This window comes from Hipposideros armiger, unplaced genomic scaffold (assembly GCF_001890085.2).
Source record: "Hipposideros armiger isolate ML-2016 unplaced genomic scaffold, ASM189008v1 scaffold_571, whole genome shotgun sequence".
Classification (NCBI taxonomy): domain Eukaryota; kingdom Metazoa; phylum Chordata; class Mammalia; order Chiroptera; family Hipposideridae; genus Hipposideros; species Hipposideros armiger.
This window is the reverse complement of record NW_017731921.1, coordinates 1,201,192-1,217,832: the sequence shown is the minus strand read 5'-3', so window position 1 is coordinate 1,217,832 and position 16,641 is coordinate 1,201,192. Positions and strand designations below refer to the sequence as shown.

Here is a 16,641-nt window from a genome sequence, read left to right as displayed (position 1 = left end):
ACTCTTTTTTTCCTGCATGGCACAGTAACTTTAATCCAATATTTCCTTGTTCTCTACATCTTGGCTCAGGTTATAATCCAAGAGAATCTTTCAACAGTGCAAAGATTCTTTAGGAAAAGAAACAAGGCAGAGTAGTGTCAAAGAATAACTCAAAGTCACAAAGTCACTTAATTAGATTGATTTTTTAATCTCACAAAGGCAAAAACAGGATTTATCTTTCTAAAAAAAGAGGAAAGAGAGAGAAAAATAATTGTACAACTGGAAGAGTGAATCGTCTTTGCCCAATTTTTTATTGGATAACTGATTAGCTAGCAGTAGTCACCTGGACAGTCTATCCTTGAGTAGGCTGAGTAGCGGGACAAAAAAAATCTTAATTGTTTATGAATTCTCTGGAAAATCTTTGTGAGCTAAACTGACTCTGCATGATGAGCTGTTTCTCTATAATGTCTGCCAGTGCCTTTCCATTAGTATCTCATTCTTAGCTGCCATAGGTCTGTACTACTTCCCTCACTAGAAATCTCAATATACCTGCTGCTTTTCTCTAAATCCTTTTCCCCTAAGTTCTTACTTCTTACTGGATCCTCTTCTGAGCCCTTATTTGAAAGTGATCATAATCTGGGGTGCTCTGTAGTGCAGTTTATATTACAGAGTTACAATCATAATAATTTTCTAGTATAAATTTAAGACAGTAAACAAAAGTATGTAAACTTTTAGTTTTCCTTCCTTTGGGGATCTTTCTAATGATTAACACCAGTATTTTCAAACTCCCAACAAGCTAACAAAATAGCAGATAGTACTGACATCACTCTAATGAACTGTATGAGCTAACTGACTTGAATAGACAGTAACTTTTCCTTACTTAAGTAAATATTTTAATATTGAAATATCTTAATTAAGACAATTAATAGCTTCAGGGTCTGAAAACAATTATTTTCTGCCCTGTAGTGAATTATCACAGGAGCAAATTTTGGCAAATATTTGCTGGCTTCATGCCCACAGGCATTATGACGCAGGAACGTTTTTTTAGATTAAGATTATAATTTGAGGATAAGCAACATATAACATGCATAACTTTAGAAATTAAAACCCCCTGAAATGACATTTCTTCCTATAATGCTTAAAGGCTAAATTTGCACACTTGCTCCTGTGTGACTCACCTCTAAGTAAGGAAAATACAACATTTTCCCACTTACATTAGTTAAAAGTGAAGAGGGAATACTGTCCAGTTGCTTTGCAGGTGTTTGCCAAAGTATTGTATATAAACTTTAAAATCTGTAAGAAATTGAAATTATCTTTTATTGTATGTCTTGTTAGGATGAGAGAAGTTTTCCTTTTAGTTGCTTGTAATTTTTTAAATGATCACACTTAACACAGCAATACTTCGCTTTTCTTAATAATCAAACTCTATTCATCTCAATTTTTGGTAATAGCCATGAATCTGTACATTAAAAAAGGAAGGCCTGTGAATTGCTGAATCTACTTGATTATACACGAGAATCCCTATGAGCTGAGTTGAACAGACAGTAACTAACCTCTTACCTTTCAAGCAAATATTTTAACAATAGCTTAGGTGCCTTAGAAATTCATTCAGGGTATTAGAAATCCCATTAACACACTTCTCACATGCTTGAGTTTGGTCTGCATCCATTTATGCAAACTGAACGTTTACCAGACTGACGAAATTAAAAACATTTTGTAACACAAAGACAAAAGAATACTCTTGACTGACGAGCGTAATCCCAAGTCGCAGTTCTCGCGCGAAATTAAGGCGCTGCTGTCCTGACGTCACCGGTTGCCATGGCAGCATCATCCCAGGGAGGAAAAGAAGGGTGGTGCGAGGGGCGGAGCACGGCTTCTGCAGAGGACCAGGATCGCTCTCCCATCCCGCAAGTCAGACTTCCACCAAAATGAGCATCCGGGATGGGGACACCCACCATCCTGTCGCTAAAACCTGCGGCCTTGCTACTCCCGACGATGCTCCAGGACATCCGGACCTGAACCAGGACCAGAGCGAGGAAACCGAGGCGACACAGGTGATGGCGAGCACAGGTGAGGGCAGTTTGGAGACTGCCGCGGAGGGAGGCGCGTCTCGGGCCCACTGGGGCTGTGGCCCTGTGCTCCGCATTCGAGTTGCTGGGAGTCGCAGCCGTGCAACGACTAAGACGGGCCAGAAAGAGGCTCCGCCACCCGCGGAGGGCGTGGAAGCAGCCTCTGCCTCCGCCCCGGCGGCGACAGACAATAGCCAGGAAAATGGCTGTCAGCGTCGAGAGCCGCGCGACCCTGCGGAGGAGAAGGCGCTAGAAGCCTGTGGCGCAGGGGGCTTGGGGCCTCGGATGATGTCTGGGGCAAAGGCCAAGGAAGTGACGACAAAAAAGTGCGCCGCCTCAGCGACAGCGGAAAAGGAGGGAGTAGCCGAGGAGGTGGTGGAGGACAAGATGATGCAGAAGGAGAAAAAGGGGGTAGGAGGAGTGAAGGAGGAGACACGCGCCAGGGGCCCGAAGATCAATAACTGCATGGACTCGCTCGAGGCCATCGATCAGGAGCTGTCCAACGTAAATGCCCAGGCAGACAGGGCCTTCCTTCAGCTGGAGCGCAAGTTCGGCCGGATGCGAAGGCTCCACATGCAGCGCAGAAGTTTCATTATCCAGAATATCCCGGGCTTCTGGGTCACTGCTTTTCGGAACCATCCCCAGCTGTCACCCATGATCAGTGGCCAAGATGAAGACATGATGAGGTACATGATCAACTTGGAAGTTGAGGAGCTTAAGCACCCTAGAGCAGGCTGCAAGTTCAGGTTCATCTTTCAGAGCAACCCCTACTTCCGAAATGAGGGGCTGGTCAAGGAATATGAGCGCAGATCCTCCGGCCGGGTGGTGTCCCTTTCCACTCCAGTCCGCTGGCACCGGGGCCAAGACCCTCAGTCCCATATCCACAGGAACCGGGAAGGGAACACTATCCCCAGTTTCTTCAACTGGTTCTCAGACCACAGCCTCCTAGAATTCGACAGGATTGCTGAGATCATCAAAGCGGAACTGTGGCCCAACCCCTTACAATATTACCTGATGGGTGAAGGGCCTCGCAGAGGAATTCGAGACCCAGCAAGGCAGCCATTGGAGAGCCCCAGGTCCTTCCGGTTCCAGTCTGGCTAACTCCTGACCTGTGAGAAGCTACCGCACAAGTTTCCTTACCACCTCCTCTTGGATTCTGTGCTTAGCCAACAGCATGCGATCTTCCATTTGCTTTCTCTTCACACTGGATTATTTTGTTCTTCGGTTCTTCTAAATCTTCCGTCAGTTTCAAGATTGTTGCTTACATGCCTATGCTCTTCTTCCTCTGGGCCTTGGTGCTGTTCTGCAAAGCGTTCTGTGTTCCAAGTGCATGGCCGTCCACTGCTTCTATGCCAAGCACATGATGCCATAGATGTGCACTGACTTCCTTTGCATGCCTTGGGCTCTGTCTGTGACTATGGTCTTTTCCCAGTTTTTTAAGTGGTTATCTTCCACAAGGAAGCTTAATATATATATATATATTTGCAATAACTTCCCGGGCTTCATAACTATGCTGGCTTTGCTCCTGATACCCTGTACTCTATGGTGAGCTCTCCGAGTGTCACTGCTGTAAGATGAAGCTGATATGGATGATGCCAGCCATCAACCCAAACTGGACTTTCTGGGCTACCACTAACTGATTCCCAGCTGCTTTCCTGGGCCTGTGCCATCCAGCCTGCAGGTTATTTGCCAGAATAAGCAGGTGGCTGATGGGTGGCTACTAGGCATGAATGAGGTAACAGATGAGGTGTGTTCTGCTGATCCTCGTAATGTCCTTGGTCACTCTGCATCGTGACCAGGTACTGGTGAGTATGAAAGCCTGTGCTGTGGCCCACCCAAACCTATTCTCAGCCTTTCAGATGAGCTTTGCATGGTCACCATGGCCTGCCTCCTCAGGAACTGTCGGTGGATCTAAGCCCCCAGGCAGCACACAGGAACTGCTCCCTTCCCAAATGGTTACCCATAAACCCAATGGGCTGTTGGGAAGATTGGGCAGTCATGTGTGAGTGCCCAAAGCAAGGCTGGAATGGGGTTCCTTCCAACAGTTAGCCTTTCTGAGTCCTAGACAATAAACCACCTGGGGGCACCGAGGAAGATGTATTTCTGGTCTCTTTCCCTGTCCCTGTCCCTGTCCCTCCTTGCCCCCTTTTCCCTTTTCCTCTCCCTCCCCTGCTCCCATCCTCTCTCTTAAGTAGTTACAGAAACAAACAAAAGGTGGGACAGTGCTGTCAGGGCTGTCTTACTTAGGGAGGGGTGTGGTGGTGGTGGTGACATCCACACTTATCCTTTCTCCTTTCCTTCTGAAGGCACTGCCCTAAGCTCCCTGAGGGCTTAGGAGGTCTAGTTACTAAGCAGTGGGGAGGGTGCTCTCGGCTGGAGAAACTGAAAGCCCAGATACAGAAATGAGCCTGCTGTGGGGCGGGTTTGGAAAGGCAGTCAAGGAAGACTGGATCCCTGCAGGGTCAGGGGTGGGAGTGGAGGCCTGATGCTCTTCCCAGGAGGTGCGAAGAATCAAAGTGGTTAATGTTGAAAGAGGATGCTTGAAGGAGAGTTTTCCTCCAATTTTTCCTGTATCCTTGAATTCACCAGTAGATTTTTATACACACAAATCCAAGTCTAGATGTTTTCTCTCTATTATTCTAGGAATGACCTTATATGTGGAAGATTAATGGTATATGCTTATTTCACTGTGAATAAAATCCTATTAATTCATTTTTGCTTGCTGGCAGAATTGACATTTATAGGCCTGCTTTTTGCTTGTAATTGAGAACATGTGCAAAAAATATCAAACTTGTTTCCTGTGCAGTATGAAGACTTTAATAATATATCAGCTTGTTCTGGTCTCTTCATATATAGCTCTATTCTTAGAAATATAATTTGAATAATGTGATCTTTGAAGAGTCAAATTTTGCAAATTGTCACTGTCTTGTGAAAGTATCTCAAGAAGAAAAACAGAACTCTGTCTTACTTGGTATTTCTTGCCCTATAGTAATGTGGTACTTGGTATTTTGTGTTCCTAACCCATGTAAGTACTTGTAGAATTGCTCTGTCAAACTAAACAAGGATCGTCAGTACTTTTGTCTTCTATGTGCTTGAAGAAAAAATAAAATCTGTCACTCTGCTGTATTTGTTTTCATTAAAAAATAAAAATTAATAAAGTTCTGTCTGTGTTGTCTAGACTAATTAAAGGATGAGAAATCATTAGTTATCAAATGGTCACAGTAAGCATCATCCTGAAGTTAAAATCCAAAAAGAAAAAAAAGCCACCAAACCTCAGATTTTTTTGCTTGGAAAAGGGTAAATAAGCAGCCTACTGCAGCCGCATACTCACGAACATAATGTTTCCTTTATAACCAGTGCAGTTTTGGGTGGTAATTGAAGTGTCATTTGTTGATTTGTCACTTAACTGTTTTCCCTAGAAAACTGTTCTCCAGGCAGCATCCTTGTTTACTATACTTATGTTAATCGAATCCCCTCCTTGGTCTCATTCTTAATGAGCTTAAGATAGACTTTTAGAAGAATTAACCATTGTGTATTCTGTAAGTGCTACTTAAATTCTTTTCATAACAAGAGGGTGGTATTTTAAAGAGAAAACAACAAAAAAAAACTATGACTGAAATATAATGTCTAGAAACAAATGGTATCAGGCATCACAACTTCAATGAGCAGGAATGTAATGCTGTTCATCAGTTATTACCTGAAGGTTTGGGAGATAAATCCTTCTGCGTTCTCTGTAGTAGAGAGGGCTATGGATACTGCAAGATCTGTGAAAGTGAATGACCCAAGTATTTTTAGCCATTTAAACAAAAATTTGACAAAAGACTCAAAATTACTGATTTGCGTTAGAGACTGTTAATTAGATCTACGGTTAAACAGACTTGCTGACTCTTGGTGCAATTCTCACAAGTTCTACTTGCTGAAGTGTAATTTTTCTAGGTCTGGAAAACTTAGCTAAGTTTTCTTTTGCATGCTCTACACCCATCTTAATCCTAAATTCCTCTTATAATGATCATTTTACTTTTTCAATTCAGTGATTGCTGCATCTTCAACCACCTGTTTCAAGCATTATCTTTTATCCTGTTATGGATATAATCAGAAAATGTCATCTTGTTGCCCTTGGTTTAGTATCAGCTTCAGTCTAACCAATGGAATTCATTTCTCTGTTAGGCTGGTGCCACTCATTTGTTAAGAGATTAACATGGTTTCTATTTTGTTTAGTCTAATAAAATTAGACTCAGGCCTTCTTTAGGTTGTACTTACTAGCAAATTGATTCACTCCTATAGTCCTGTTTCATTTCTTTGCATTGCCTTGTTTTCCTTAATTTTAGACACAAGTTATTCTTTATGCAGACCTCTAAACCAGTTAAGAGGGTCTGTCATCCTCTGGTCACCAAAGAAATGCGTATTAATCATTTTGGTCTGCTCAGGCCATATTGCCCTGACTGGTAGTGACGAATTTCATAATTGCCCTGGTCCCTACATGACAATCTTACCATTTCTGGACATTTAGCTCAGGCCAGACCCACAAAAGGCTTCTCTGACTTTTTGCAAGGTCAGAAATAATGGTCTGAGATATCAGGCCCCCATCTTTCATTCCAATTACTCCTGCTGCTGCTTCTGCATTATCTCCAGTTGACTTAAGTTTCCTTAAATCAGTTTCTATCATAAAAACAAACCAAAAAAACTACCTGGATTCTTGAGTTCCCTGCCCCATGGAGTCACAATTTGAGCCTTGGATATGCTTCAGATAAACTTTCCCTGGTTTGACAATCTCAAGAGATCTGACATATGTCAGGCACTTCCTTGTGTGTTCTCAAGTTACCTTCATAATCCTGACATAATTTTTTATCTCCATTGAAACAGTTGTAAAAACAGACTCAGAAAGTTGAAGTAAATTGCTTAAGATGCAAGTCACACAAACGGTTAAATTTTCTGATTTCAAATGAGGGTACCTTCCACTATATCACAGATGTCTGTACTAAATTTGGCATGAAAAAAAAAGGAAAACCCTAATTATGTGCATATTTAGGCCTCAGATGAAGGTTATTTTTAACCCATTCATGAGTGGTTTTTGAAAGGTGTACTTTAAAAAAATCAGTGCAGGATTCCATAGTTACAGATTGAAACATTCCTGAATTTACATGCCATCTTGATGTTTGCTGCATAAATGACGGAAACTAGCAGTTTGTTCTTTGTATCACAGGGAGTAAATGCACCAAAGGAACTGAAATATACTTATGAAATTTAGCTGCTAGAAACTGTAAAGGAATGTTGATCTCTATTAAATTTAGAGAATATTTTTTAATTCAACATGGTGATTGCTTTTAACAGGCAATACTTAGGGATGTATTCCTTCTCAAATTTATTAAATTTTGTTAAGCTTTATAAAGCTTCGATCTTTACCAAGAATGTACCAAGGCCTAAGTACCAAGAAAGTAAAATAACTTTTTAAAAAATGAGTTTGAGAACAGGAGCCTGGTACAAGAACCCGATTGTCAAGCAGTCTGTGCTACTGTTGTCATTTTAAGTAATGACCCAACTTCTCTACAGGCCCAGATACCCCATCTTCCACTAAGTTTACCTGAACCAGTTTTCATTATTCCTTCTCCAGTTTGGTTTCCTCAGCAGCAGAGCAGGAAATGTGCTAAGTATTCAAGGTGAACATTTGAACCTGAGTATGAAGAAAGAGTAGACCTGCTTGTTGATGACTTTAGCATATGTGGGTTCCAAGAAGGGTGGGCATTATACATTGTAGAAACTCCCTTGATTCTTGGTTCTCTATTTTACTTTTCCAGGTTCTACATGTTACAGACAGTTAATATTTTTTATAAAATTTTGAGTTCCTTTGGGACAGTCTGTGTCTTCATTTCTAATCCCTCACTTGTCCTAGCATGGTGTGATTATTAAATTGAAGTGTGGTTTTAGACTAAAAATTTGCCCCAATCTAGATCTAATATTTGAAGACTTTATGCATCAATCAGCTAAGAGTATGAATTTCGGGGTCAAACTTGGGCTCGTGTATAGACTCTGTTCCTTAGTAACAGGGCAAACTTGAAGAAGCCTATTATCTAACCTCTGTGAATTTCAATTTCCTAATCTGTAAGATTTTAATCATTATGCACTCCTCATATGGTTGCAGTAGGGAGTAAAGAAGGTACATGAAGTAACCTGGTGAGGAATCAGCACTCATTACTATTAAATTTTTACCATTATTTCTGAGGATGATTCACCTTTTGGAACTCACCCTTTATGGACTGCACCATACCCAAGGATTTTCAAGGGCAGCAGTGGGTGAGTTAACTCTTGAATATATCCCAGTCTTGCACTAATCTGGAAGCCACCTCTTGATAACCTTGTTATTAAGAGCCTGAGAAGAGGTAATGAATACTGCAACACCACATTATAAAAAAACCAAAAAAACCCAAAAACAACCTATCCATGTGATTCTAACAGTCAGAGTTGTTATATCCAAAGAGATAGTTTGACATTCCATTTTATGCTTATTTTTTATATAAAATCACAGATTTAGTTTTTTCAAACAAGTTCACTAAAAGTATGTGTACACATATACATACATATGTACCTATATATATGAGATATATATAGATATATATCATATCATATATATAATTGTTGGATCTGAATGTTGGTGGGAAAATACTACTTGATTTTAATTTAGAGTTTAAGAAGCTCAGAAGTAGATGATTTTAGATTGTAATTCATGGTTCAATTGAAGTTTCCGCTACCTCAATATTCTAAATTCCAAACCCTTTGACCACTGGCATTCAGATCTTTCCTCTGCTGATGAGATCAATAGTAGCCAGCAAAGAAAATCTCAACTCCCTTGCCAGTTACTTTTAGATGATGAATGTTTGCCTGTATGCTAATAATAAACTTAAGCCTGCCTATCTGCACAATTTTCCTGTTTTCTTACTTACGACTTTATTAAAAAATATGTATCTTTTTTCTCTAATACTCTCCTTTTAATTTTTATAGTGCCATTTTTGGATGATTATTTTTAATCTTCATGTCCAATTAGAAACACTGGCACTTTTTAAAATAATGAAATAAAAATTTGAAAGTCTAATTACAGTCCAACAGAAAAACAACCTTCATCATTAGCACTATTTCTGTTAAAAAGGTGGAAGGAAACTCTAACCTCCTTTCACAAGATGGGAGAAACTGAGGTAAAAGTAGGTGGTAACTTGTTCAGATTCTTTAGGTAGGTACCAGGAAAAGTAGGACTAGAACTTCTGATTTGAGTGAATTCTTTTCAGTCCTCCGAGGCCAGAAAAACAATTAACTTCTTATTTTGGGGTTCTCATTTTTCATATTAACAATAGCAGTTTTAAGCATTTAAAGATGTATTATTCTTTGCCATTTACAAAATAAACATGTAAGGAAAAATAGGTTTATTTTTAAAAGAATTCAAATGTGTATTGAATGTATACATTAGACAGCATCTAACAATTAGCCTTAAGTTTGATGTACACTCATTATATTCCAGTGAGATTTTGGAAATCAACTCCAAATACATTACCTTATGCTTATTAGTAGGTATCAAACAAAGCTACTGACTTTGAGGAAGTAATTTCAGCCACTGTTTACCTACCCTGAGACACCTGTCCCCACAATATATTTGGGATGATTTGAGCATTTAAAAATTTTAACAAAATATTTATCTTTTCATTGCATGCATCAATATGCTAAGTTCTCTGCTATAGTCCAGGTAAAATAATGCAGTGTTTCCTGATAAGGTCCATGATGAACAGAGTAAAATGATAAAGAGTGGCCAGGATTTATACTGTAAACATTATCTGGCTCCAAACATTTTGCAACCAATAGCTACTAATATGACAATACATAGCCCATAGAACACAATCATCCTGAATTGTAGTATACCTATAAAACCTCCTAAAGCAGTTTTTCAACTTTTTTTTTTCATTATCAACCCCCATCCTAAGGAGAAAAATTTAACTCAAATTTAATTAATAAATTTAACTTTAAATTATATTTTTCATAATGATAAAAATTAGTACTAAGGAATAAGATTTTATTGGGTAATGTTTAGCTTTGGAGGGCTATAATCCATTGCATTATCCAATTATTTTTTTTCACCCCAAGAATCAATTTTTGTCCCATTGAGAATACATGCTTTAAAGTGAATGAAAATGAATTAAACAGCCTTTAACGTTATTAGGGAGGAGGAGGAACCCTAATGGGTAACACTGGAGGTTGAAATAGTTGGCTTCTGGTATTATCTCTGTCCCATATTGGGTTGTGCTGTTTTAGAAGAAACCATGTCTCTCTTATTTCCTTGTTTTGAAAACACAAGAATAGCATAAAGCCTGACAGATTGGAAAAATCATTTAACCTCACTGGACTCAGTGTTCTTGGGTATAAATTGAAAAAGTTGGTGTAGATCAGTTGTTCTCAATTCTGGCTACATTTTCCCGGGGACATAAAAGATGTCAATGCTCACCTATAACCCCAGACCAATTCAACCAGTCTCTGGAGGTTATGATGTAGCCAGTGGTTCTCAAACTTTAGCGTGAATCACACTGTCATTAAGCACAGATTCCTGGGCCCCATTTTCAGAGTTTCTTATTCTGTAGGTCTGGGGTGAGGCCTGCAAAAATGCATTTCTATCAAACTCTCAGGTGATGCTATGTTAGCTATGCTAGTGGTTTGGGACATCACTTTCTGAGATCCACTGGTCTAGGCACAGGTGTAAGAGTGTGTGTGTGTGTGTGTGTGTGTGTGTGTGTATGTGCGCGCGTATCTACCCGGGTGAATTCTAATCTCAGAATTATTGGTATATAACATATTAATAAGGTTTGGTTCTTTTCAGTTCTAAGATACTGAGATTTTATAATGAGAGTTGTTGGGCACCAAGATGATCTATATAGAAAAGTGACCTATGGAAAAACATATCAATTTCTTGGTCAATTTTCATTAAGGATTTGTTCCTATAAAGCATTTTACAGTTTTTTTTAAATTAAAATTTTTACAGTACATTTGCTGCATATGTGGTACTTCACTTCATTTTTCAGTAGAGGAAAGTTACTTGTTTGTCAGTGTTTCATCATTTGATAAAACCACCGGAGGGTGTGGATAGTAGCCAACCGTTTTTGAATTGTTTGAAGAGAATCTTGTAAACTTGTAGTCCAGGGGTAATTCTGGAAAAAAACAAAAGCAATTTGATTAGTCTGCAGATCTCACAAGGTCTTTCATAAATATAAACATCAAAATTTGATAGTCACTGATAATAAAACTTATTAGAGTTTCATAATTTTAATATTTCTCTCATCACCTGGATAGGTTGTACTTAGGATGAAGAGTGTAGATGTCTTTCCCTATAAAATTTAAAATAATATTAAAGTCAAATTACATTTAGAGATATTGTAAATCATCTTCAGAGCTCAAACTAGTGAGTTTAATTTTAATACACCCCACACACAAAAGTTAACATATAAAATAGGAATGACCATCTGAATTTTTTTTTAATTTAAAAATCTCTCCTTACTCAGAGGATCATGTAATTGGTAAATGAGAACTAATAATTTTCATAGCCCTTAGTAATAATAGATTTACTAAGAATAATCTTTTAATTCCCAGCTAAATAAGGATTCTAATATATACAATGTGGCAAATTTCTCCATATGATAAACATTATACATACACAGCCACAGGGAAATCAGGAGAAAGCACATAAAATGCATACTTTGTTGATGGTGGGACATTTTGACATCTTCATATAAGTCTCTCAAAAGCTAGTCTTCAGATATTTTCTCCTCAAATCTCTTCAAGGAAGCAGTGTCAGAAATATTATAATTGAAACATTATGATATGTGTCATATCATGATATTCATTACACATGCAGATAGATACTAGGCAGTAATCCTTATTTCACAAATTTCACAAGTAAAATATCACTTAGTAGTACTGACTATTTTGCGAATGACACTAGAATAAAAACTATACTTTATACTAAATGCCAGAAGGCCCAAGAAGTTAATTCTTATGAGGAGAAAACTAGTGCTAGAGATTGGGAAGAAGGAATACTGCCTTTCTGATGCCAGAGGAGGCTAAGATTACTGTAAACAAAAAAATATTCAGTATTAGTGAATTTCACAGGTCTTCACTGCTCAGTTAGCTGAAATGTATTTTGAACTGTGCATTAAAAGGCACTGGAAAGTAACTGATAAAACTGAATTTTTAAAATTATACATCTGAGGTCCTGGATTTCTAATAAGCCACCTAATGATACAGGCTAACTGTTGAGCCAATCATCTTTTTCTGTCTTTCCTATACATCTCGAAAGTAAATGTTTAAGTCTCTGTATAGCTTCTATTATAAGGTAAAAAGTGATTAAGTTATCATAATGCTTATAAACTGATCACCTTTGTAATGTATACAGTCAATATGTGCAAAATTTTATAACATCTGTCAAAATGGCTTCTATACATTTAAATATCAATGAGATAACTAAGTCTAACAGGGTATCCATGAAGAAAGAAACATTACATAAATACCAAAAGGTTTTATGAGGCAGAGGGGGAATATCAGGTTTGTATTTTACCTATCTCATTTAAAACAAAAATTTTATTCTTTCTCCCAGGTAGCAGAAAAGGTCTACTACTATTAAGAAATCTTGGTATGAACTAGCCAAACTGAGATCATATGACTGTTCTGCTAAAACAAGGATCTCTAGACTGGCGATTTGGCAAGAAGAAAGCATTTACATCTCTATTATAGGAAAGTCTTTGGGTGATGACTATTTGGAAGAAAAGTGAAAGGTACACAAAGAACCAAATTCTTGTTTACCACAGTGTTCTATTAACTCTGTGTCCTAAATACACTATAACAACAACCATATTATATAACAATTAAATAAGTGAAACAATGAAATATATTCTTAAACAATAATAAGTTCAATGTAAAATAACACAGAACACAATTGTCTTGGGACTTTTAAAAGATATTAGTAGGATAACATTTATATAAAGATTCTATCTGCAACATGTCTAAAGCAATGGCCATCGCATTATTTTTCTTCCAGCCATTTTTCTTACATGGAGGGAAATTACACAGCAGTATCCAATTTTACTGAATACTGGGGGTACCAAAAAAATGCATACAAGTGGACACTTTGGTTAACGTTGCTCCAGCAGTAGTTTGCCATAATCAGAAGTGTCTGGACGCTGATGGTAACCACTTTGAGCATCTCTTGTAACTGCAGAAGTCAAATGTGACTTGTATTCATCTTTTATCGGTATATATTGAGTAGTACAATTTTAATACAGTTTTCCTTTCTTAAAATGTGTATACATTTTTTTGGCACCCTCTGTATGTTACTGAAATAATCAGTTTCAAGTTGTGTGTGAGAGGTAACTTTAAGAGAATGTAATCATAGCAATGAGTGCTAACTTAGAAACTGACAGTGTGCTTTTTAAGGAAGTCTTGGACATCAAAATAATTAAAAATGACATACCAGTTCTCTCTCATTCTTTCCTTACATACTGTACTTATTATTATTTTTTTTAAGTCAGTACTTGTTTAGCTTTGTTTGACTACTGGTAAGCCCTATTTAATAGTTCCTCCTGAGAAAAATTGAAAGGTAAAGGCCCTGCCAAGTTCTTTTCCAGGGTGCTGTGGGAGAAAGCCTTTGGAAAATGAAAATGGGAGGCTACTGATGTTATTATATTCTGTAAGTAGAGATGATCACCACAGAAGATAAAGAGGGGGTTATTTTCCAGTTCTTTGGAGAAATATTTAAATCTTGGAATAATGGAGATTTACTTTTCATTGAGTTTCTTTCTATTTTACAAATAGAGCCTGTTGAACAGTTTTTATCCAGGTACCTTAGAATAATTTAGTGACCTCCATTATCACACTACTGTACTCTCTCACTATAAATTTGAGTCACTTCAAAAAAAAAGAATGAAATATAAAAATTAAAAATAATAGTTATTTAATTCTCAGATGGCACCTCCCTTCAAGTTACAAGGTCTATTTCTTTAACAGGAAAGTCATTTGTAAAAGGAAGAAATACTGGGTTGTCGGAAAAGTCATGACACATGTTTACAACAGATGGCACCAGTTCATTTTTGGAAGTACTAGAGTCATTTGCATCTATGTTATTGCTATGCCAATTCGACAGCTGACAGTTCTAGCTTCATTCTAAAAAAAAATTGAGTGATTTGGTTGAGTTTTGGAGATTTTACAACAAGTTGAAGATGGAAGACCAAACTGGCAGTTTTGTTTTACTTCCATAAAGGGAAGACCATGCGTCAAGCTTGTGAAAAGTTGCATAAAGTTTATGGTGAAAATGCTCTACAAGAACGTCACTGCCAATGATGGTTCACGGAATTCCGTGCTGGTGATTTTGATCTCAACGTTGCTCCTCGGTCAGGGAGGCCCACTGCGGTTGATGACAACAAAATAAAAGCATTGATCAAGTCAAACCCAAGTTACACGACACGAGAGACTGCAGAAACATTGAACATCCATCATTCAAGCATTTACAACAACCTGAAGAAGCTGGGATACATAAGCAAGCTCGATATTTGGGTTCCACATCAACTCAAAGAAGTTCATTTGATGGCACGTATAAACATCTGCAATATGCTCATTAAACATAAGGAAAATGATTCTTTTTGGAGCAACTGATAACTGGTGATGAGAAGTGGATTGTTTACAACAATGTGGTGTGCAAATGGTCTTGGTTCCGACATGATGATTCGTCTCAAATGACATCGAAAGCAGACATTCATAAGAGGAAGGTTATGCTCTCAGTGTGGTAGGATTTGAAAGGTGTCATGTTTTTCGAGCTCCTATCAAGGAACCAAACAATCAATTCGAATGTGTGCTGTCAGCAACTGTACAGTTTGAACGAATCCATCATCCAGAAATGTCCAGAGCTTGTTAGTTGTAAAGGAGTTGTGTTCCATTGCAACAACGCGAGACCACACACAAGTCTGATCACCTGTCAAAAACTATTGGAACTTGGATGGGATGTGTTGCCACACCCACCATACTACCCTGACCTTGCATCATCAGATTTCCACTTGTTTTGCTCTTCAAAACTCCTTGCGTGGTATAACGTTCAATTCAGATGAGGCTGTAAACCAGCACCTTGTTCAGTTTTTTGCAAATAAAGACAGGTCCTTCTATGAACGAGGAATTATGAAGCTCACTGAAAGATGGCAGAAGGTTATCGAACAAAACGGGCAATATATCATTGATTGATCTTTGTTCTTTATATAAATAAATGACCTTTGAAAAACATAGACAAAATATGTCATGACTTTTCTGACAAGCCAATATATTTAGGTTATCTTTCTTTAATTTTCTGTAAGCATGGAACAGAATAAAAAGAATAAACCATTCTTTTGAAACTAATGAGAATGAGATATTATTTCATTGAGGAGAATATACTGACACACTAGATTTGTATAATGGCATAGAGGATGGACCTTTGGGAAGGTACCACATATGTTTGGGTGGTGGTGTCATCATCATCATCATCATCATCATCCTACTACCAATAATTCAAATAAATTATCTTGCTTTACTTTCTCTCAAATCCCTCCTGTGAGGGAGGGAACAAAGCCTGGCATGATCATCCTCAGTTTAAGAAAGAAGAAGTTTAAGTGTACTTTCATTTCTAAATTGGAAGTGAGATAACTAGTAAAGCTGGATAAAATATAAACATCAGAGTGAAGTCACTGGAGAGCGGAAGAAGCAACCAAGACCTGAGAACACACAATTCCTGGGAAGGGGTAACAAGCAGAGATGTGAGCGGACATTCTGCCCCTGATTTTTCCTTTAAGCACTTGAATTCTGGCTGGGGCAGGGGCAGTTGCTAGGAGCAAAAAAATGGTAGAGCTTTTGTCAGTCTTGAAGGGCTGTAAAGACAAATCGAGGGGCTAGGAATGCTCTATAAAGAAAGGGATGGAAAAATGGACCCCGCTGGTTTTCTCAAGATCTTTCCCAAATTTTGAAGGGAACTTCAGGAAACGAAGAAACAAGCTGAAGCATACACCTCTGAAAAGCAGAGTGGATTTTTCGGCAGTTTCTTGATATTGAGAAAACAGGGAGGGATTAAGTTCTAAACTGAGAGAGGAGCAGGGCCCTGGTGAACACCTCAGGCTTTCAGTTATATATTTCTGCAAACAATTTATTATTATGAAGTGATTCTCTTTCATGTTAATGGATTTTTTTCCCCTTAAAGTCTACTTTGTTTCACATTAATATAGCGAATGCTAATCTTCTTTTGGTTAATGTTAGCATGGTATCTCTTTCCATCTTCTGTTGTTCAAACTTTCAGTGTCCTTATGTTTCAGATATGTCTCTTATGAATAGCTCATAGTTGGGTTTTGTTACTTCACTCAGACTTTTAATTACAATATTTAGCCACCTACATTTAATGTAATCACTCAGATTTAGATCTATCATTTTACCCAATGCTCTCCATTTATCTTGCTTCTTTTTTTTAAAGATTTTTTTTTTTTAATTGGGGAATTGGGGGATGGGGAACAGACAAGTTGCTGTCCTTTTGTTCTTCAGTCTAGTTGTGGAGGACGTTGCT

General features: G+C 38.0%; 2 protein-coding genes across 2 annotated transcripts in view; one reads left to right on the top strand and one right to left on the bottom strand.

The window, feature by feature from the left end:
• The first annotated feature begins 217 nt into the window (after window positions 1-217).
• Window positions 218-5,210, top strand: TSPYL4 (TSPY like 4). The gene has a single exon (XM_019623967.1). It carries the CDS (start codon window positions 1,908-1,910, stop codon window positions 3,147-3,149), a length of 1,242 nt encoding a protein of 413 aa, XP_019479512.1. The 5' UTR covers window positions 218-1,907; the 3' UTR covers window positions 3,150-5,210.
• A 4,233-nt stretch (window positions 5,211-9,443) lies between these two features.
• NT5DC1 (5'-nucleotidase domain containing 1) overlaps window positions 9,444-16,641 on the bottom strand; it is a 133,848-nt gene continuing 126,650 nt past the window's right edge. Inside the window, exon 11 of the mRNA XM_019623966.1 lies at window positions 9,444-11,227. Coding sequence (XP_019479511.1) covers window positions 11,112-11,227 — 116 coding nt within the window. The 3' untranslated portion in view covers window positions 9,444-11,111. The remainder of the gene's footprint in view (window positions 11,228-16,641) is intronic.